A 23,956-nucleotide genomic window follows, 5' to 3' on the forward strand; every position below is an offset into this window, starting at 1 on the left:
TGAACTACTGGATGTAATGGACTCTTTCCCAACACTATGGCTCTCCACATATTGCTTGGGCCCGTGGGTTACTAAAATGAGCTTGCGATATGTAACCAGAATGTTTATGTGAAATTTGGTGGCCAAATATTGTTCAACATGTGCTTAGATTAGTAAAGGTGTTATGGGTATGACATTCACAGGGATTGTCACTGGAAACTGACCCATTTTCGAGCATCTTTTAAAGTAGAATGGTCCTGTTTTAAATTGGAGACTTGTGGGGGTATTATGTACCCACTATCTGTACCAACCCCCTTCTCGTATTTGACAAATTCAATATGGCAGCTAATAATCAACAATGACAACCACCCAAACCTTTTACCCTGTTTCTGAGAGTAGCCGATATGGTGGCCTTACATAATTCATAAAGGTAGTGGGAAATGTTGCTCAAATGGATGTTTGAAAGTTCTTGAAGCCATCTGCGCACATGAAGATGAAAAGGGCTGTTAGTCATAGTTTATCTTTATTTTGAAGGCTAATCCTTCTTTTGTTTGTATTGCCATTTTCGTACAGCATGGTATTGACACAAAAAATTATTTGCAGTACAGTGTGAAATGATTGTTCTCCTGCTTTATATCTAATACATTTTAGAGGGTGAATGGGTATTTTATGTGCCATAAGTGTAATGATTGATCTCCCAGACTGTGCAGATCTGGTAGCGAAGCATGTTCTGTGCAAATTACTTGTATGAATTTGTTAGTGTGTGCATTCATGAAAGGGTTTACGATAGAATCCATGGGTGTGTGTGTGTGTGTGTGTGTGTGTGTGTGTGTGTGTGTGGCTCTGGGTGTGTGTGTGTGTGTGGCTCTGTGTGTGGCTCTGTGTGTGGCTCTGTGTGTGGCTCTGTGTGTGGCTCTGTGTGTGGCTCTGTGTGTGGCTCTGCGTGTGGCTCTGCGTGTGGCTCTGTGTGTGGCTCTCTCTGTGTGTGGGTCTGTGTGTGTGGGTCTGTGTGTTTGTGTGTGGCTCTGTGTGTGTGTGTGGGGGGGGGCTCTGTTGGTGTGTGTGGGTCTGTGTGTGTCTGTATGTGTGTTTTTGTGTGGCATTTGCCAGAGATTAAACTATTGGCATTGTAAATGACAATGCCATTTATTTATCTGTTTTGAAGACCAACACATAAATACAAATTTTGTCATTTACAGTGCCAATAGCTCAAACTTTTCAAAAGGCGAAACCATTGCATTGTAAATGCTTGTTTGTACACTGGAAGTATGTGTAGGCCTTACAGTAAATGAATGAGAACGAGCATTGACAACACCTCGTGTGTTGCCTGTTTTATAGAGAAAAGGTTCCTTCTTACCAAGCTTTAATAATGCACTATACATACAGCATGACAATAGTGCAGTCACCCTGCAGTAGTTAATATGACCCTTCTATTATTACTTTTCAATTTAAATATCGGCTCCTCTGCAATGTGATGTCATCATATTGTTCGTTCTTATTGTGCAACTGTACGCAGGTCTTGAAAGATCGAACAATTACTTTTTGATGTTCTTTAGTAACACCTTGATTGGTGTTTCTTGATGTTATAACCCCCAAAACAGATATATTTTGTAGTGCCCCATCCCTAATACAAAGTACATGTACAGGACAGTTGGCAGCAGTAACTCTCCCAACCCACACATACAACTCTACCTTAGTATTTGGAGAAGGTTTGGCTTTATGAGATTGTATTCACCCTTTCTGCTAAAGACACTTTGGATTTACCAAACTCCTTGGATGCTAGAACAGATCTCTCTATGCCTCTAGCTATTTCCAATGTTTCACACCACCACGTCCAACACCACGTCCAACACCACCACGTCCAACACCACCACGTCCAACACCACCACGTCCAACACCACCACGTCCAACACCACCACGTCCAACACCACCACGTCCAACACCACCACCTCCAACACCACCACCTCCAACACCACCACCTCCAACACCACCACGTCCAACACGCCACGTCCAACACCACCACGTCCAACACCACCACGTCCAACACGCCACGTCCAACACCACCGCGTCCAACACCACCACGTCCACAATCACCACCTCCACCACCACCACATCCACCACATCCAACACCACTACATCCACCACCACCACCATGTCCACCACCGCCACGTCCACCACCACCACACCCACCACCACCACATCCAGCACCACCACCCTCATGTCCACTACCACCACCACCACCACATCTACCACCACCACGTCCACCACCACCACCACCACACCCACCTCTTCCACCACCACGTCCACCAACACCACACCTACCACCACCACTTCCACCACAACCACCACCACCACCACCACATCCACCACTTCCACCACCACCACGTACACCACCACCACCACGTCTACCACCACTACCACCACCACCACGTCCACCACCACCATGTCCATCACATCCACCACCACGTCCACCACATCCACCACCACCGTGTCCACCACATCCACCACCATGTCCACCACCACCACCACCACCACCACGTCCACCACCACCACCACCACGTCCACCACAAGGCCACTACCACTTCCGCCACCAGCACCACATCCACTACCACCACCAATTCCACCACCAATTCCACCACCAATTCCACCACCACGTCCACCACCACGTCCACCACCACGTCCACCACCACGTCCACCACCACGTCCACCACCACGTCCACCACCACGTCCACCACCACAACATCCACCACACCCACCACCACCACGTCCACCATGTCCACTACGTCCACCACCACCACGTCCACCACCATTTCCACCACCACATCCACTACTACGTCCATCACCACCTCCACCACCATGTCCACGTCCACCACATCCACCACCACTACCTCCACCACCACCACCATGTCCACCACCACTACGTTCTCCACCACCACCACGTCCACCACCACCACCACCACGGCCACCACCACGTCCACCACGAGGCCACCTCACTCTATATCTATCTATCGCCCTTACTATCTGTCTGTCGCCCTCACTCTATCTATCGCCCTCAATCTATCTGTCGCCCTCAATCTATCTGTTGCCCACACTATATCTATCTGTCGCCCTCACTCTATCTATCTGTCACCCTCACTCTATCTATCGCCCTCACTCTATCTATCTATCTATCGCCCTCACTCTATCGCCCTCACTCTATCGCCCTCACTCTATCGCCCTCACTCTATCGCCCTCACTCTATCGCCCTCACTCTATCGCCCTCACTCTATCGCCCTCACTCTATCTGTCGCCCTCACTCTATCTGTCGCCCTCACTCTATCTGTCGCCCTCACTCTATCTGTCGCCCTCACTCTATCTGTCGCCCTCACTCTATCTGTCGCCCTCACTCTATCTATGTCGCCCTCACTCTATCTATCGCCCTCACTCTATCTATCTATCTATCTATCTATCTATCTATCTATCTATCTATCTATCTATCTATCTATCTATCTATCTATCTATCTATCTATCTATCTATCGCCCTCACTCTATCTATCTATCGCCCTCACTCTATCTATCTATCGCCCTCACTCTATCTATCTATCGCCCTCACGCTATCTATCTATCGCCCTCACGCTATCTATCTATCGCCCTCACGCTATCTATCTATCGCCCTCACTATCTATCTATCGCCCTCACTATCTATCTATCGCCCTCACTCTATCGATCGCCCTCACTCTATCAATCTATCGCCATCACTCTATCTATCGCCCCTCACTCTATCTATGGCCCCCACTCTATCTATCGCCCTCACTCTATCTATCTATCTCACTCTATCTATCGCCCTCACGCTATCTATCTATCGCCCTCACGCTATCTATCTATCGCCCTCACTATCTATCTATCGCCCTCCCTCTATCTATCGCCCTCACTCTATCTATCGCCCTCCCTCTATCTATCTATCGCACTCACTCTATCTATCTGTCGCATCACCACGGCATCACTCAGCACCACCACAGCATCACTCAGGTGCACCACAATATCTCCTATGCGCTACCACAGCATCACTGAACGCCACAGCATCACTCTTCGCCACCACATCACTTAGCGCCACCACAGCATCAATCTGTGCAACCATTCAACAACAACTGGTTCAAATATTTTCTCTCAATGTTTCAAGCTTTATTACAAATGTCACAAAAAGATGTTAATATTTCACTTCTGTTCTTGGATTTTCGTCACAATAAAATACACTAAACATAATCTTCACAAAATTTATTTACAAAAGTGTAAGCTATTGCCATTATAAATTGCAATAGCTTTTATTTAAGTATTAATTATAAAAAAACGATTGTTATTTGTAATATCAATACATCTAAGTCACGTAAATAAAACACATATTGCATTACAAATGCTATAGGTGTCACATTTACGAAAGTTAAAACTATTGGCATTGTAAATGACAAAGCTATTAATTTCGCTATTTTCAAAACCAACACATAAATAAAACATTTGTAATTTACAAGACCAATAGCTCAAACTTTTCTAATGCGAGACCTATTGCATTGCAAATGCTTGTTCTAGGTGGCTACTCGTAAGCCTATATCTAGACATAACTCTTCACATGTAAAAGGTAACTTCCTTCCATGAGTAGATTGACACCTAAGTGAAGGTGCAGATTTACCTGTGAATAGGCCCATTTTCTTTTTCTTACTTTCTCCTAGCCTCTTTCTGTCATGCTCTGCCTTGTGTTAAAGCTCCGGTGCTGTGTTCCCTGCTGATGTGCTGTGCTAGAGATCAGTTCTGTTGTCTTCTATTTCTCTTAATGATAGATCTCCCGACACATCTTGTCAATGCACAAGAACCTGGTAATATATTGTTTTTTCTGATTACTGTCATTATTAGGTCCTCTAATTGCAACCACTGTGTGTTCATTAAGAGCGAAGGAAAAGGAAGATCTGCGTCCCTTAGATGACCGCGACTCGAAGAAAAAGAACAGGATACGTTATGCTCTGGGTGAGTAAGAGTTTTATCGCCAATTAACTGGGTACCAGACACAAGCATGTGAACAACCCCCCTGCCCTCTCTCTCTCTCTCTCTCTCTCTCTCTCTCTCTCTCTCTCTCTCTCTCTCTCTCTCTCTCTCTCTCTCCTCTCTCTCTCTCTCTCTCTCTCTCTCTCTCTCTCACACACACACACACACACACACACACACACACACACACACACACACACACACACACACACACACACACACACACACACACACACACACACACACACACACACACACACACACACACACACACACACACACACACACACACACACACACACACACACACACACACACACACACACACACACACACACACACACACACACACACACACACACACACACACACACACACACACACACACACACACACACACACCCCCCCCCCCCCCCCCCCCCCCCCCCCCCCCCCCCCCCCCCTAAGCACAGCCATACACCAGATGAAGTCATTTATGTGTGTCACCTTCAGGAAAAGCATGTGGGATATGTTTTGACTAGTATACCATTCCTCTTTATTTCTGCATTTACCGACACGCCAGAGGCATAGGGCTAGAACTCTAAATTTGTTAATCAACGTTCCTTTCACTGTTGCTGCTGGGCAGGGCTCGTCAGCTTTATTTCTGGCCTCAGACTCTCCACCAAACCACCTGAAAACAAGAAGCTTGGGGGTACCTTTTGACTACAAACATGTTCTGCTTCTGAAGTCAACATAGTACTCAAGGACATCCATGTCCATATGTCCATACTCCATAACATTCTAGCGTGACTCTAAACCGACCACAGAGTGGTGCTGGGAGCCTGGGTTTTAATTTACTCTGGCATCCCCATGAAACATGTGACTTGTCTACAAAGGCCCAGATGGCCAGAATATGCCCAATCCTCCGCAAATGTAACTACATGAAACCATCATGAAAACTCTACATTGCCTCTCAGATGAGGCTAGAACCAGCTTTAAGGTTGTGGAAAGCTCTTAAGACCAATCTGAAATCCAAACCCAATTATATGAGGTTCCGAGCAGCCCCTAAATATCATTGCCTGAGCAGTTCTGTAATTAGAAAGGTAAACGTGGGAATAAAAGAATACAGTTTACCAGGGATGGAAATCAAGGTGAAAGGCTGGAAGGCAAGGAGGAAGAATAAAATGGAGACCCATTGAGCAAGATAAAGAGATGGAAAAAGGAGGAACCAGTGTGGACAGGAGAGATACCCAGATAGGAAAGCGAGAGACATCAGTTGAAGAGAACAGTAGTGAGGCACTTGCAGAAGACACATTTCACAGCTGATGGCAGGCTGCCTGGCAGAAGAGTGTTGTGTTGAGCACAGGGAGATTGCTAGGAGGGATGATGTACACTATTTGTGTTAAATACAATTCATCCAAGTGCAGGAATGAATGTGCAGGTAAGAGACCGCCCAACAACAGCTAGAGCAAATATGTTGAGAATTGTCGTTCATCCAGTGATTGGTATGGCTGATAAAAGAAACTAGGCATGTGAATGTTTTAACTTTATTTCCTAAGATCTTATGTTTACATATCCTTACAGCATGAACACGTTTGTAGGGTTCATTAACGTGTGATCAGTTCGTTCTCTGGTGCAAGAAGATTAACTCCTGTTTGTCGATGGATGACGTATTAGAATGGAATGTTGGACCGCGAGTGAGTAGGGACGCCTTCGATCTAGGTTTGCTAATCCTGGACTTCTCTTCTCACATGACAGGGGATTCGATAGGAGATCCGGATGTGCACTTCAGGATAAATAATGAAGAACCCGTACATCTGAACAACCCTCCACGCTCAGAAGGAAGGCAACAACATGAGTATCTCAGTACAGGTGAGGAGGAAAGGGCTGGATCCTGATTTTAACCTTTGTCCCTCTTTGTTACTCACGCACGCCCATCACTGCACTTCCCATAAAGGAGTCATCTAGTGTGGAGCAAAAGCAGCCCCCCTTGACCAGACTGCATCTCTGACACGTAGTCACCCGCAATAGGCATCCTATAATGATAATTCGTTTGATTATGTCTGCGTAGGTTTGTTGGCGTACTGTGACATAATTTACTGTATGGCCGCCGTAAGTAGGAATTATATATTTCATCTGAAGTTTGAAAACATCAGAATTCCACAAAGAGGCATATAGAAATGACTTATGTTGGCCTAATTCAATTCTCCAGATGTTCAGAATAACATGTTCCCAATCAAGGCTTTTTGACCTCCGGGCCTCCCTACTATTGGACAGATAACTAAATACCAAGGGCAACCCTCTTAGAACTTAATCCTCAAGTTGGTGAAACTGAGCGATTCCAGTCTTACACAGGGGACGTTTGAAACTCAGAGTAACTTAATAGCGACCAGCAATTATTAATGTCCAGCCAATGCTTTTGTTCTTTAGTTTCCGCCCTACGGTAGGAACTGCACATTTGTGGATAGCAGAACCGCGGGGATGATACCAGACTGACTCTATGTATCCTCTCAGGATGTATTATCCTATTGGCCAGTTAGCTCACGGTGCCACCGTAATCACCCCTAAGCCTAGACAGGTAGTAACTGGTTCTGGCAACCATTGAACATGACAACCCTGATCCCTTAGGTATTGTGGTAACAGATATAAAACCGTTCTGCTCAGTCACTTGTGATCTCCTTCTTTCAGAAGAAATTTACAAAAAACAAATATGCGTGCTGCAATGATCAATAGACAGAATCAAATGAAAGTTGTTAGACGACAAGGAACCAACCGTGTGTGCCTGGCTCGCTTGAAAGTTGTTAGACGTACTAGGACAGTGATCAGAATAAAAAGTTCCACCATCCTGCTAAGGCAATGTATATATGCAGTCATATAATACAATATAGAAATTGGGCGTACTCCTACAATGCAGTCCCTAACCAAAGTGTATAGGGCACGTGCGTGTGTTCTGCCAAGAATCCCCATACTGGATGATCAAACCCCTGTTACCTGAAAGGAAAGGATGTAAGTCCCCGTCTTGGTCACAAGCTGGACGCCCTTCGCAAAGATCTCAGCAAGCTGCTGGGCCGAAGCTTCAGCGTGTAGAGACCTCGTCCATTTCAGCAGAGCGCTCCTCTCCATACACCTGGAAATGCTTGTTTATTTATAATGAAAGCATCCCTGCGAGTCCTGGGCAAGCCCGCATCGTTATGGTCTATAGATAGCCGTGCCGGCTCCTGGATGAAAAAGAGAACCGCCTTTGCACAGTGAGTTATGAGGCCTTGTACAGAGTGTTCAAGGAGTCGTGATCATAGTATTGGCAAGAGGAGTCAGTAGCGAAGCCGTGTCAGAGAAACGAATGCAGTATTGTCACGCACGCAAATGTGTGTAAAAGTATGTTGTGTGAAAGGGGAAGGCAATGTAAGAAATGTGTACATGGTGAAAAATGGCAGCGTTCCTTCATGGGCCTAACTAAGACACTTGTCTTGTAAAAATAGAAGGTATTTTAATCAGAGTGCACCGCTATATACTACAAATAAATGTGCATTACGAAGATGTGATGACACAGCACTATACTAAAATTAGGAAAGTGGGCTCATTAGTGAATTACGTTATTAGAGTAATGTTCCCACTGTTTTTGCACTTGTCTAATCTTATTAGTAGATATGGAGGTTACTAGAATAAAACTCCGACTGGTTTGTGTTTTTTGTTTTTGTGTGTGCGGCTGCCGGTGAGGAGCAGTATGCTGCTGGCAACTCTCCTGAGTTGTCTAGCACTCTCGCACCACTTGGGACTGCTCCCCTGTGCACAAGCTCGCTCTGAGGGCAGCAGGCGTGGGCAGTGGTCGGACTGGCATGTCATTGCAGCAGTCAAGCAAATGCAAGCTTGTGGCAGCCTGTCCTACAGAATGTGTCGGGTTGTGTCTTTGTTTATTAAAATCTTGTGCCTCTTTCTAAATCCAATAAGTATACAACACAGTGATTTATGAAATGCTTGAATTAAGATCAGCCACTGGTAATCACTCGGCTGCATCCGTATCCCTTGTTATTTTGCACACCATGCCACCTCAGTTTCAACCTAGCTATATACAAATGACTGAAGGAGAATGGAGAGAAACCAGACTCAAAGGACTCCACCACTCGATCTTAAATAACTTGTCAATAAGGTTTCTATGCAGAACTTTAATGCGAAATAGGTGAGTCCAAAAAACTGACCACATACAAGTAAGTACCTAAAAATAAATAGTGAGTGTGTGTGTGTGTGTGTGTGTGTGTGTATATATATTTATATATATTAATTACCTGCTGGCGATAGCCATTAGGTAGTTCTAGTTAGGACCAAAGTTTCCATAGGAAAAGCATATTCTGTTTTGCCAATAACCTGGGCACCGCTTGCCGAAGCTCAACTAATTCTTCACAAAACTTCTCCTTTTTGGTTCAGCTGCTGTGTTAAAAGTTTCGGAGTGATCCATCAAGAAGGGGCAGAGAAGAAAGGGGGTCCCAAAACACATTTTCCCCATTTTTTAAAATGTATTTGCATTTTATTTTTTCCATTGCATACATTACTGGCAACAATATCTGTCAGCGCTCATGACAATAACATTTGTTTTATAACAACGTGCATATAGTAAAAAAACATGTATGTCGCATAGTTTGAACAGCATGCACGTTGTCGGTGCAAGAGTACTCTCACATATATATATATCGCCTTGGCCTCTTACAGCCTGAACACCCTTCTATCTCCATGCCGGGGCCAGGAGAGATCTAGTGACTGTGCCTCTCCACGCCAAGAGTTGATAATGTGGCAAGGCGTCCATATACATATAAAGGATCCGTTTATATGCGGCATACCTCTTAGTCCACAGTATGAAGCACTTCCTGGGTAAACAAAGTTAATGTACATATAGGTGCCGTATGTGCTCCTTAGATATCTATCTTTATAACAAACTAACACTTGCAATGAAAAGGAATATTAAATCAGAACAATGAGCTATCAAAGAGCTGAAGGGATATATGGCTGGTGTACCGAGTGCCAACTGGGCATTGTGACATCTAGGTCTTTCTGTGAACAGTGACTACGGACCTCTACACTCGTGTGCTACGAGGTATAGAGTAATACTGGTATGTCGTGCCGCTAAAGCCACGTCTGTGTGAGGTCTTGTGAGGAATGTGAGGTCAGCCCCAGGTGCGACAATCGTGGTCAGGGTAGCACTTGGGTGCAGCGAATCCTCTACCCTCATGTAGCCTGTAGGACGCTTGATCTTGCCTACCGTGCCGGAGGCATCTGTAAAACGGCAGTAGTGCGCACTAGGGTTTTGAGCATACCATCCCAGGACTGTGCAATTGGGTACTTTCGCAGCCCTGCTGTTTCTTCCCTAAGTAGAGTTGTGCCCTCTGCCTGTGCCCAGACTTCTAGGGATCTCACCCGTGTGTTACATCCGGTGGATCTTTGTGCTTCCAACGCTTAGTTATGAGCCGCTTTGCAGTTATTAGGCCCAGGTCGCGAAACCTAGAACTTACTTTATTGGCCTTTGTTCTTTTAAAAAGCACCAGAATACAGACTTCCCATGTGCTAGGCACCTCAGTATTCGTGCATGCTGCAAGTATACCTATGATTGCGCGCCAATAGGGCATGACCAGGGGACAGGACCACAGCATATGCAATAGGTCAGCGCCTTGGGAGTGGCATCTCGGGCAGTCTGATGTGTTGATGTTAAAATATTTATTAGTTTTGTCCAGCGATAGGTATGCTCTATGTAAGTTTGTATGAGCTTAAACCTAGAGTTACGTGGTATGTGTGTGGCACTAGCTAAAACGCGTTCCCACTCCCTATCGGTGCAGGGACGGCCTCTGTCTGTAGTCCAGTGCGTGCGAAGTCTCTGTAATGGTTTCAGTACATGGACGAGCAGGCCTTGAGCTAGCCAGTGTATCATGTGTGATCCCTCCCCCATTGCATGTAGATATTGCAACATTTGATGCGTCGGTGGCTCAACAGTCATATCTCTTCAGGCTAGCGTGAGTGTCCGTATGATGGCAGCGTGCAGAAGGAATTGGCCCACCGGTAGTCCACTATCTGCTGCTAATGTCGCAAAAGGTAACAAAGAGCCATCTGCAAATATATCCCCTAGCGTTTCCACTCCCGCTGCCGTCCAGGTCATCAACGTCGTGTCCGTTATAGGGTCTCTACCTCTGGGCATCAATATTAGAGGCAACATCGGAGCATAGGGAGTCGTGTCTTTTGTAAGGTGGAGACTTCTCTTGTAACATCTATGCGCTAACTCCACATATAGCTGCATCAGACGGGGAACTTTGCCCAGCGGATGAAACAACCCGTATATCTGAGTCTGGGTCCAGATCGTTGTCTTGGTCGCTGTGTCCGTCAATTGTTTACCACTTAACCATTTTGCGACCCATTGCAGCTGCGCAGCTAAATAGTATATTTCCAAATGGGGAACTGCTAAGCCCCCACCCTCTGGGGATGCATATAGCTTTTGTAATGCTATCCTGGGCCACCCCGCATTCCAAACCAGGCCTCTGATTAACCCTTCTAATTCCCGAAACAACCTCACCGGGACATATACTGGAAGGTTTGCAAAATGATATAAAAGTCTGGGTAACACTATCATCTTTACTAAAGTGATGCAGCCCATCACGTTGAGTGGCAGTGTTTTCCAGAATTGTATCTGTGATCTTATGGAGGAGAGAGCGTGAAGTAGATTACCCTCCAGTATGTCTACCGGGGACCTGTAGATGTAAATACCGAGGTATCTGAACGTGGTTGGATACCAGTCAAGCGCAATCCCGTTGAACATGATATCCACAATAGCCACATCCCCGCGAAAAGAATAGGCACCCGACTTAGCCCAGTGTACCTTGAGGCCCGATACCACCTCCAAGTTACGGAACAGTTCTGGTATCGTCGGCGGTATTGCGTGCACATCCCTTACGTACAATAACAGGTCATCCGCATATAGGGACACTGCATGAAGTCCATCCCTCAAGGGGATGCCCCAGTCCACGCCACCAACTCGGAGGAAAGCCGTCAGGGGCTCCATAGCTAAAGAAAAGAGCAGCGGGGACAGGGGTCACCCCTGTCTGGTCCCTCTCCGTACCCTAATTGTGTCAGACAAGAACTTGCCAGTACGAGAGCGCACTGTGGGGCGCTGATAGAGCAGTTGCACCAACTGCAAGTATCCATCCCCCAACTCATATTTGTGCAAGACCGCTGCAAGATAGGGCCACTCCAGTGAGTCGAAGGCCTTCTCCAGGTCTAGTACCAGACAGCCCGAGCGGGGCCATTGCTCTGCTGCATATGTCTGAGGTCTAAAGAACCTGCGAATGTTCAGGGAGGTGCTCCGAGCGGGAACAAAGCCATTTTGATCAGCATGTACTAGAGTCGGCACAAATGGGGAGATACGTTTGGCCAGTGTGGAGGCAAGGATTTTATAATCTGTGTTCAACAGAGCCAGCGGGAGATAAGAGCCCAGGAGATTGGGATTTCTGCCCGGCTTCAAAAGAGAGACTAACGTGGCCTCGTTCTGCGTTGGCATGAGATTTGAATATTCCAGAGCCGCCTCATATACCCGCAGCAGCTCTGGCACTAGTATATCCGAGTACGCCTTATAAAATTCTGCCGGCAGTCCGTCGGGGCCCGGCATTTTACCATTCGTTAGAGAAAAAATACTGTCCCTCAGGTCTTCTGAGAGGAGGGGAGCACCCAATTCTTCCTGTTGGTGATCAGTCAGTTGTGACAATAGTAGGGTAGAAAGGAAATTTTGTATATCTGCCTCCGCAGCTGTCAAATAAGATCTGTAGATCGTGGAATAGTGCTCCACAAAAGCGTGGTGTATAAGCTTTGGGCATACACCATGACACCTTGCGCATTTTGTATTGCCGTCACGGGTACTGTAGCTATGTCCTGTCGTATCAGCCACGATAGCAGCCTACCAGGTTTGTCACACACGTGGTGGGTGCGCGCAGAGTGCGCTGCATAGTTGAGATTGCGGAGACGGCCTAGCAATCTAGTGTGTCCTTCTCTAACACGCTCCAACGGTCCAGTGTCCCCTCTGATCGAGTCTCCCTCTCTCTGGAGCATGTCAGTTTCAAGGCACGTAAGATCTGCTTCCAATAGTCTCCGCATGCCTGCCTGTGTACTAAGACAGTCGCCTCTAATCACCACCTTGAATGCATTACCTGAGATGTTGTAGCTGTGCCTGTATTGTCCTCAAAATATTGGGAGATGTTAGTAGCCAGTAGTGTACGAAAGGGTGAGTCTAGCAGTAAGTCAGGTTGGAGACGCCAAGTCGGAATTGGTGGCCGAGGGTGTTCCCATAGCATCTCCAATACATGTGGATTATGGTCAGAGTGCGTCCTACCTAGATAATAAGCTGAGGACACATGGGGGAGAAGTTCCTTTGATAGCATATAGTGGTCCAACCGCACATGCAAGTTATGAACCCCTGAGTAATAGGAATACACCTTGTCACGAGGATAACGGTGCCTCCAGGCATCTCTCAAGTGCCATTGTGTTGCCCAGTTAGTCAAGGCTTTCATAGCGTGGTGTGTACTGGTACCCGGGAGGGGCGGGAAGGATCTGTCCAGTGAGACATCAAGTACGCAGTTGTAATCTCCTCCCAATATCATGGGAACATCGTGCCATGGTGCAAGTATGTGTGATACCTTGTCAAGGAAAGCATCTTGTTCCGTGTTAGGAGCGTATAGTGATGCAAGTACTATATGCCGACCGTCTAACATGCCCCTAATGATTACATGCCTCCCTTCTGCATCTACCTGTGATTGTGTAACTGTAAAAAACACATTTTCCCCATGTTTTGCCTATGGGGATATTTAAGTTTTTTTTAACACAACTGCAGCCCAAGCTGCTGAATGGAATTTCAACAAATTTGACAGAAAGATAGATGTCGGTCCAGAAAGCGTGTTTTTTGTGATTTGGTGTTAATCAATTCAGTAGTTTCAGAGAAATTAAAGTTTAAAAAATACAGCTATCCACGCCAATGTGGATGGGGTTGGAAAGTTGCGCAAAGTTTTGGTTTTCGTTGTTGTTATATATGCAAACTGTACCCAATGATGTTTCCATGCCTGGTACTTTGTCATTATCCTGTCTCGAAATGATTTATGTCGGGCAACTGCCCAAATGGTACTATAAAAACTCTATAAAATATATTTTAAAATAAAAAATATAGCAATCTGGGGACGCGAGTCCTTGCAGTGGAATCTCAGATCCTACTAAAATTGTATTGACTGCCAACACTTCAACCAGGAAGTGTTGGCAACCATCTTGGGGCTAGGCTTCAAGCTGAGTCCCCGAAAAAAGTGAAAAATAAGGAAAAATAGGTCAGGGTAGGAATGACCCTTGACCGCCCGCCCCCCTCTACCCAGATATGGGGGAGGGTCCAACAAGGACGTCGCTGGGGATAAAAAAGTATTATTATTTTTTTAATGTAGCTGCTGGTGGATCCACGAATCAGCGGCAAAAGAAAAAAAAGAAGTGTGGGCTCCCATGCGTCTTTTTTCTAAAGCCCCCAGGTGGGCCAAATCCAGGGTGCATGTGGGTAAATAAGGAGGGGGGCTCATGGGCCCTCCCTCCTAGGCTTCTCATAAGCCCTGGGGAACGCCACATCCCCGGGGCACTCAACACAAAATATGTGGGGGGCGCTCAGAACCCCCGCTGCCTGGGGATTGCCCACTCCTGGGGCAGTAATAATATGCGGGGAGCAGCATGTCTAAAAAGCATTGTCAAAAACAACAGATTTTGCAGATGAGAAACCTATTGGTTTTGCCAATGCTTGTTTAACAAGGGATTTGTGGTTGGTATTTTTATAGCCTTCACTATTTCCACTCTGACGCGGTATATTATTGGATACATTCTGGAATGATTGCTGATGCTTTGCCCGAGCCTCCTCAGATGCCTTGAAAGATCCTACTCGGTTCTTTGGCACTGATGGGAAGCCTGACCCGGCGGCGTGCCAGCAGAGGTCAAATGTGGCATCCGTTGGCTGGAGGTTGGGCATCGGAATCATGGTATTTCGTAGACCAGAGTGGGGTCTCCAGCGACCTGTTTAGAGCGAATAGGTTGAGTGATCATTTCTCATCGACACATATTGAGCCCCTGTGAATGAACATTCACCCATTGCTGAGTGCTTGAAGGCGTCTGCACTCCTCTCTGCTTCCCAATGATTCTATGACCTTTTAGTTTTCTATGTTCATCTTTGTCGTTTCCCTACATTTATCTCATTGTAAATCATTTTTTGGAAACATAAGACTGTCTTGAAGTAATAACGTCTTTATTTGATTATTGTGTCAAACTCTGTCTCTACCCAGACCGATGAGGATTCAGAGCCCATCGACTTGGCGTGACAGCGGGGACTCTGTGCTGGTGCCTGATTTTGCTAATCCATGGTGGGCAGTAGCAGTCTTGCTCTCCATGAGCCCTTGCTCTGCAGTGCTCACCCAGTCACCTTTGACTTACCACCTAGCATCTTACGTTTGTGTCTTGGATATCCCAGGTCACAGGGTGAACATTTCAGAATGACCGCTCATGAAGGGCAAAACTTCAGTTCAATGTCACAAATGAGTCTTGGTTCTGTTCTATTTAGAACTGAATCATCTTCCTTTGGTGACTTCAGAACACTATTTATAAAGTCTGTGTGTGGTAAAGAGTGTTAAAGTAAGAGTACAGACCAGAAGGGGGATGGAAAGCTTCATAATAATAATCAAAAATAATATAATATTATTGGGTCATAATTGCTGGAGATGTGATTTTGGCAGCCACAATTGCTGGAGATGTGATTTCTGGTGGAAACTAGCAGATACATTTCAATGTTCAAGTCTTCTCTCCTGATTCCTGCGGTAAAGTCCGGTCTAGCCGTGAATCGTTCCCCATGGAGCTTCCAGTACATCAGTTTGCAAGAAGCACTGTACAGATCAATAACCAAAAAATGACTGTGTTGTATTTTATTGTATTATTACATATCTGCAAGGTATAAGAGATGTAGATGTTAGCTTTGTGTAATCACATGTTTTACTCACTCCACAGGATTTCCATTTCTCAATAGTGATGATGTTTGTTTGAGTAAAGAAGAGCCGGTTGCGATTTCTATTGATCACATCGGCTCGGAGATGGTCGAAGGAAGCACAGACGCGAACGCTGGTAGGTTCTCGGACTTCTAATTACCACTAAAGTTCAAATTCACCAGAATATCCAAAGTACACAGATGGCGAACTTTAACCCAGGCATTTTTATAATTGGAAACAAGTTACTCAAGCATTTCATCTCGTGAATTTTGTGATTGAATCTGCCCTTAGTCCAAACACGTTAGTTGCTCTTTATACATTTTTTACTGTCTACCAGCAGAGAGCAATAGTTTATTCAACTGTCTTGAATAAATAAGTCTCCTTTATTTGATTATTGTGTCAAACTATGTGCAATGTATATTATAAAAACTCATCATTCATTGACCTAAACCTTAAACCACTCTCTTAGTAGCTTCAGCAAGGCCTAGATCTGTTCCTACCCAGTCAATGCAAGCTTTGTTAAATGCCCTTTCATCTCATTTTAAAGAATGATTCTACCCGCTTTCTGTCTGCAGAGATATTTAGCTGACCAATGTGTATGTCTAGATGTAGTTATACTTTTCTAAACCTTGCTTTAAAAACCACAGGATTTGAGGTCCTTTCACTCCGCATAAAAGACGAGGAAGGCAGCTATTGTATGGACCATTTGGAAAGGAGGAGGATAAAAAGGATACAGAATCCCTCAGGTGAGTGAATGGCACCGGGCTGCTTGGAGACACCACTCCGCACATTTGTGAATGAAATGTTTTAGAACCTATTTAAGTCCACCACTATTGATTTACTAGACTTATAAGGAATATTGTAGTGATATCACATGACCTTTGACCAGATGATGTTAATATAAAAGATGTTTCTGTAAGTGATTGAAATACCCACACTTCTGACACAATTTCTGTAATGACTTCTTTATCTCCTTGTTTAAGTTTCAACCACCCACTGACATTGTGTCCATAAACAACGAGGAGGTAACTGCGGTCACGTGCTGGCACGGGAGGTCAATTGAGTTGATTGCAGGGCCAACTTATGGCCTCAGCAAACTAGGCTGATATTAGTGCGTCTCCCGATAAATATTAACCATAAACATGATTATATTTTTAAAATATGTTACTAAAATACTGTTGGATAACATTTTTATAGGTTTGTTGAGAATGAAATAAGACACTAGAGTCACTATTCAGTATCCTCACCTGGCACATTCTCCAATATCTACCACTCTGTTCTCACTTCTGCCAGTCTCCCTCTCATCTCTGCCACTCTGTTCTCATCTCTGCCACTCTGCTCTCATCTCTGCCACTCTGCTCTCATCTCTGCCACTCTGCCCTCATCTCTGCCACTCTGCTCTCATCTCTGGCACTCTGTTCTCATCTCTGCCACTCTGTTCTCATCTCTGCCACTCTGTTCTCATCTCTGCCACTCTGCTCTCATCTCTGGCACTCTGCTCTCATCTCTGCCAGCCTCCCTCTCATATCTGCCACTCTGTTCTCATCTCTGCCACTCTGCTCTCGTCTCTGCCAGTCTCCCTTCCATCTCTGGCACTCTGCTCTCATCTCTGCCAGTCTCCCTCTTATCTCTGCCACTCTTTTATCATCTCTGGCACTCTGTTCTTATCTCTGCCAGTCTCCATCTCATGTCTGCCAGTCTCCATCTCATCTCTGCCTCTCTGTTCTCATTTCTGCCAGTCTCCCTCTCATCTCTGGCACTCTGTTCTCATCTCTGCCAGTCTCCCTCTCATCTCTGGCACTCTGTTCTCATCTCTGCCAGTCTGTTCTCATCTCTGCCACTCTGCTCTCATCTCTGCCACTCTGTTCTTATCTCTGCCAGTCTCCATCTCATGTCTGCCAGTCTCCATCTCATGTCTGCCAGTCTCCATCTCACCTCTGGCACTCTGTTCACACCTCTGGCACTCTGTTCTCATCTCTGCCACTCTGTTCTCATCTCTGCCAGTCTCCCTCTTATCTCTGCCACTCTTTTCTCATCTCTGGCACTCTGTTCTCATCTCTGCCAGTCTCCCTCTTATCTCTGCCACTCTTTTCTCATCTCCGGCACTCTGTTCCCATCTCTACCACTCTGTTCTCATCCCTGCCAGTCTCCCTCTCACCTCTGGCACTCTGTTCCCATCTCTGCCACTCTGTTCTTATCTCTGCCAGTCTCCCTCTCATCTCTGGCACTCTGTTCTCATCTCTGGCACTCTGTTCTCATCTCTGGCACTCTGTTCTCATCTCTACCACTCTGTTCTCATCTCTGCCAGTCTCCCTCTCACCTCTGGCACTCTGTTCTCATCTCTGCCACTCTGTTCTCATCTCTGCCAGTCTCCCTCTTATCTCTGCCACTCTTTTCTCATCTCTGCCAGTCTCCCTCTTATCTCTGGCACTCTGTTCCCATCTCTGCCACTCTGTACTTATCTCTGCCAGTCTCCCTCTCATCTCTGGCACTCTGTTCTCATCTCTACCACTCTGTTCTCACCTCTGGCACTCTGTTCTCATCTCTGGCACTCTGTTCTCATCTCTACCACTCTGTTCTCATCTCTGGCAGTCTCCCTCTCATCTCTGGCACTCTGTTCTTATCTCTGGCACTCTGTTCTCACCTCTGCCAGTCTCCATCTCATCTCTGCCAGTCTCCATCTCATGTCTGCCAGTCTCCATCTCATGTCTGCCAGTCTCCATCTCATCTCTGGCACTCTGTTCTCACCTCTGGCACTCTGTTCTCATCTCTGCCAGTCTGTTCTCATCTCTGCCAATCTCCCTCTTATCTCTGCCACTCTTTTCTCATCTCTGCCACTCTGTTCTCATCTCTGGCACTCTGTTCTCATCTCTGGCACTCTGTTCTCATCTCTGGCACTCTGTTCTCATCTCTGGCACTCTGTTCTTATCGCTGGCACTCTGTTCTCATCTCTGCCAATCTCCCTCTTATCTCTGCCACTCTTTTCTCATCTCTGCCACTCTTTTCTCATCTCTGCCACTCTGTTCTCATCTCTGGCACTCTGTTCTCATCTCTGGCACTCTGTTCTCATCTCTGCCAGTCTCCCTCTCATCTCTGGCACTCTGTTCTAATCTCTGGCACTCTGTTCTAATCTCTGGCACTCTGTTCTCATCTCTGCCTCTCTGTTCTCATCTCTGCCACTCTGCTCTCATCTCTGCCACTCTGTTCTCATCTCTGGCACTCTGTTCTCATCTCTGGCACTCTGTTCTCATCTCTGGCACTCTGTTCTCATCTCTGGCACTCTGTTCTCATCGCTGGCACTCTGTTCTCATCTCTGCCAATTTCCCTCTTATCTCTGCCACTCTTTTCTCATCTCTGCCACTCTGTTCTCATCTCTGGCACTCTGTTCTCATCTCTGGCACTCTGTTCTTATCTCTGGCACTCTGTTCTCATCTCTGCCAGTCTCCCTCTCATCTCTGGCACTCTGTTCTAATCTCTGGCACTCTGTTCTAATCTCTGGCACTCTGTTCTCATCTCTGCCTCTCTGTTCTCATCTCTGCCACTCTGCTCTCATCTCTGCCACTCTGTTCTTATCTCTGCCAGTCTCCCTCTCATCTCTGGCACTCTGCTCTCATCTCTGCCACTCTGCTCTCATCTCTGCCACTCTGCTCTCATCTCTGCCACTCTGTTCTTATCTCTGCCAGTCTCCATCTCATGTCTGCCAGTCTCCATCTCATGTCTGCCAGTCTCCATCTCATCTCTGCCACTCTGTTCTCATCTCTGCCAGTCTCCCTCTTATCTCTGCCACTCTTTTCTCATCTCTGGCACTCTGTTCCCATCTCTGCCACTCTGTTCTCATCTCTGGCAGTCTCCCTCTCACCTCTGGCACTCTGTTCTCATCTCTGGCACTCTGTTCTCATCTCTGGCACTCTGTTCTCATCTCTGGCAGTCTCCCTCTCATCTCTGGCACTCTGTTCTCATCTCTGGCACTCTGTTCTCATCTCTGGCAGTCTCCCTCTCACCTCTGGCACTCTGTTCTCATCTCTGCCACTCTGTTCTCATCTCTGCCACTCTGTTCTCATCTCTGGCACTCTGTTCTCACCTCTGGCACTCTGTTCTCATCTCTGCCAGTCTGTTCTCATCTCTGCCAATCTCCCTCTTATCTCTGCCACTCTGTTCTCATCTCTGCCACTCTGTTCTCATCTCTGGCACTCTGTTCTCATCTCTGGCACTCTGTTCTCATCTCTGGCACTCTGTTCTCATCTCTGGCACTCTGTTCTCATCTCTGGCACTCTGTTCTCATCTCTGGCACTCTGTTCTCATCTCTGGCACTCTGTTCTCATCTCTGGCACTCTGTTCTCATCTCTGCCAATCTCCCTCTTATCTCTGCCACTCTTTTCTCATCTCTGCCACTCTGTTCTCATCTCTGGCACTCTGTTCTCATCTCTGGCGCTCTGTTCTCATCTCTGGCACTCTGTTCTTATCTCTGGCACTCTGTTCTCATCTCTGCCAGTCTCCCTCTCATCTCTGGCACTCTGTTCTAATCTCTGGCACTCTGTTCTAATCTCTGGCACTCTGTTCTCATCTCTGCCTCTCTGTTCTCATCTCTGCCACTCTGCTCTCATCTCTGCCACTCTGTTCTTATCTCTGCCAGTCTCCATCTCATGTCTGCCAGTCTCCATCTCATGTCTGCCAGTCTCCATCTCATCTCTGCCACTCTGTTCTCATCTCTGCCAGTCTCCCTCTTATCTCTGCCACTCTTTTCTCATCTCTGGCACTCTGTTCCCATCTCTGCCACTCTGTTCTCATCTCTGGCAGTCTCCCTCTCACCTCTGGCACTCTGTTCTCATCTCTGGCACTCTGTTCTCATCTCTGGCACTCTGTTCTCATCTCTGGCAGTCTCCCTCTCATCTCTGGCACTCTGTTCTCATCTCTGGCACTCTGTTCTCATCTCTGGCAGTCTCCCTCTCACCTCTGGCACTCTGTTCTCATCTCTGCCACTCTGTTCTCATCTCTGCCACTCTGTTCTCATCTCTGCCAGTCTCCCTCTTATCTCTGCCACTCTGTTCTTATCTCTGCCAGTCTCCCTCTCATCTCTGGCACTCTGTTCTCATCTCTACCACTCTGTTCTCATCTCTGGCAGTCTCCCTCTCATCTCTGCCACTCTGTTCTCATCTCTGGCACTCTGTTCTCATCTCTGGCACTCTGTTCTCATCTCTGGCACTCTGTTCTCATCTCTGGCAGTCTCCCTCTCACCTCTGGCACTCTGTTCTCATCTCTGGCACTCTGTTCTCATCTCTGGCACTCTGTTCTCATCTCTGGCAGTCTCCCTCTCACCTCTGGCACTCTGTTCTCATCTCTGCCACTCTGTTCCCATCTCTGCCAGTCTCCCTCTTATCTCTGCCACTCTGTTCTTATCTCTGCCAGTCTCCCTCTCATCTCTGCCACTCTGTTCTCATCTCTACCACTCTGTTCTCATCTCTGGCAGTCTCCCTCTCATCTCTGCCACTCTGTTCTAATCTCTGGCACTCTGTTCTCATCTCTGGCACTCTGTTCTCATCTCCGCCAGTCTCCATCTCATGTCTGCCAGTCTCCATCTCATCTCTGCCAGTCTCCATCTCATGTCAGCCAGTCTCCATCTCATGTCTGCCAGTCTCCATCTCATCTCTGGCACTCTGTTCTCACCTCTGGCACTCTGTTCTCATCTCTGCCAGTCTGTTCTCATCTCTGCCAGTCTCCCTCTTATCTCTGCCACTCTTTTCTCATCTCTGCCACTCTGTTCTCATCTCTGGCACTCTGTTCTCATCTCTGGCACTCTGTTCTCATCTCTGGCACTCTGTTCTTATCTCTGGCACTCTGTTCTCATCTCTGCCAGTCTCCCTCTCATCTCTGCCACTCTGTTCTCATCTCTGGCACTCTGTTCTCATCTCTGGCACTCTGTTCTCATCTCTGCCAGTCTTGCTCTCATCTCTGGCACTCTATTCTTATCTCTGGCACTCTGTTCTCATCTCTGCTAGTCTTCCTCTCATCTCTGGCACTCTGTTCTCATCTCTGGCACTCTGTTATTATCTCTGGCACTCTGTTATTATCTCTGGCACTCTGTTCTCATCTCTGGCACTCTGTTCTCATCTCTGGCACTCTGTTCTCATCTCTGGCACTCTGTTCTCATCTCTGCCAGTCTTGCTCTCATCTCTGGCACTCTGTTCTCATCTCTGGCAGTCTCTCTCTCATCTCTCTGTTATGTTTCTGTACTTCTAAGATAGCCATTATGTCCGGTCGCAGTGGCACCGGATGTTTGAGGTGGGATGTGCAGTGCATGTTGCGATGAACACACAGCGGAGCCCCAGTGGTGCCCCCCACCTCTCTTGCAGTGTATTGTTTTGACTGTTGCTGAAATTCTCATTAGCCGGAGCGTCTCCATCTCACGCCGAGATGAACCATCCGGTGTACCCGCTGAGGTGGCTCACATTTATAGCTCGGCTGTGATGTCAAGAAAGCACTCGAAGCGTGCACCTCTGGTTGGGAATAACTACCGTCCGGTTTACTCAAGCTACATCAGGCCAAAATCGATCACACCATTATCAATATTTGGTGGTACCAGCCATTTTAGCTCTACCAGTTGGGAGTGAAAGCTATTCTGTTCCCATGATGTAAAGACTGCTCAGTTCCTTGTAATGGGGGAGGGAGGGTTGTTGACTCCATTAGGACAGGCTTGAAGTTTCCTTTTTGGGTATAAACATGGGTGTGGGGGCACATGTGCCTGCCCGAGTGGGATGATTGCCCAAAATTGATTTTGGACCTTGCAGTCTGCAGATCTACAATATCCTGTCCTCCCTCCCTGAAACCATTCCTTTGAAATTAACTGCAGTTCTCCTCCCAGTGAGCAAACCCATCACCAGCTCCTCTCCGAAGCTGCATTCCTAAAATACGTCTGGACTGGGGCCGTTCCACCTGAGCTCGTTTCATCCACTCTCAAGAGGGTCTTCATTGCTACCTCACGTTGCCATGACCTCATGTAGCTGAGACATCTACAGGTTTGGAGGAGGTCAAGGAGTGCGGATAACTGGATGGGTCTGGACAGGTCATCAGGTGAAGACTAGTATGGCCCCTGTGACCAATACTGTGTACAACTTTTGCCTGTGTTAGAAATCAGGTTATTCATTTGAGTGGGGGTAGCCCTGCCAACATGATAAAGGCAATCTGATTAGGTGACAACATAGTTCTGAGTTAATTTCTGTTCAACTCCTGGTAACAAAGTCACAAGCAGCAGGCAGTTCCCCAGAGAAATGTATGTTAAGTTCAAGCTGTACCCAAAGTGTTTCAAGTCAATAATACAGCACAATAACATTCATAATCCAATTTAGAAAAATGTAATAATCAATTAAAAAAACCCTACGGTCAAATCAGATAAGAGTAACCTGAGGTATGAGTTTATGAACTTTTAAGATACAATGTGCCAAGAAAACATAAGGTTTATGGCTGATAGGGAGCGATGAGCAATTTCAGGCCTCCCATGATGCAGACGTTGAGGTAAATGAAGTGGGTCCAGGTCCTCAAAAACAGTCCAAGTGTTTATATTCTGGCTTAGATGTTTTACCCAGCTCTGTGCCCATGGGGGTGAGGCGGGAAGCTAAAGCTGGTGAGAGTCCCTCAAAGCCAGGTATGTCATCACTAAGCTCACTCTGAAGATGCCAGTTTTTATGCCAAAAGCTTCAAATGACACAAATGAATTCATACCCACCAAGGCCACTTTCCTACAGATGTATATTTGCCATCCCACCGACGTCCAGAGTTTTACCTTCAAATATATTCACTTTTTTGTTTTTTTAAATCCTCTTGTGGGGCAGGGCTGCTATCTGTAGTAACGGAGGACCCTACAAGGCTGTACAGCTTCACCATGAGATCCTGCGGAAGCTTTTGTCTTTGGGTAAAGGCTCAGACCGGGGTGAATCTAGATATCTTGTCCACCTCGGGTGCACATGGAGGGTGTA

The 23,956-nt window shown here is 46.6% G+C and overlaps 1 protein-coding gene across 1 annotated transcript in view; it reads left to right on the forward strand.

The window, feature by feature from the left end:
* Positions 1-23,956, forward strand: part of LOC144792923 (uncharacterized) — a 93,174-nt gene that overhangs the window by 59,177 nt on the left and 10,041 nt on the right. Inside the window, exons 3-6 of the mRNA XM_078668124.1 lie at positions 4,864-4,974; positions 6,730-6,843; positions 16,009-16,122; positions 16,634-16,732. Of these exons, the coding sequence (XP_078524250.1) occupies positions 4,864-4,974; positions 6,730-6,843; positions 16,009-16,122; positions 16,634-16,732 (438 nt within the window). The remainder of the gene's footprint in view (positions 1-4,863; positions 4,975-6,729; positions 6,844-16,008; positions 16,123-16,633; positions 16,733-23,956) is intronic.

Source organism: Lissotriton helveticus, chromosome 11 (assembly GCF_964261635.1).
Source record: "Lissotriton helveticus chromosome 11, aLisHel1.1, whole genome shotgun sequence".
NCBI classification, from domain to species: Eukaryota; Metazoa; Chordata; class Amphibia; order Caudata; family Salamandridae; genus Lissotriton; species Lissotriton helveticus.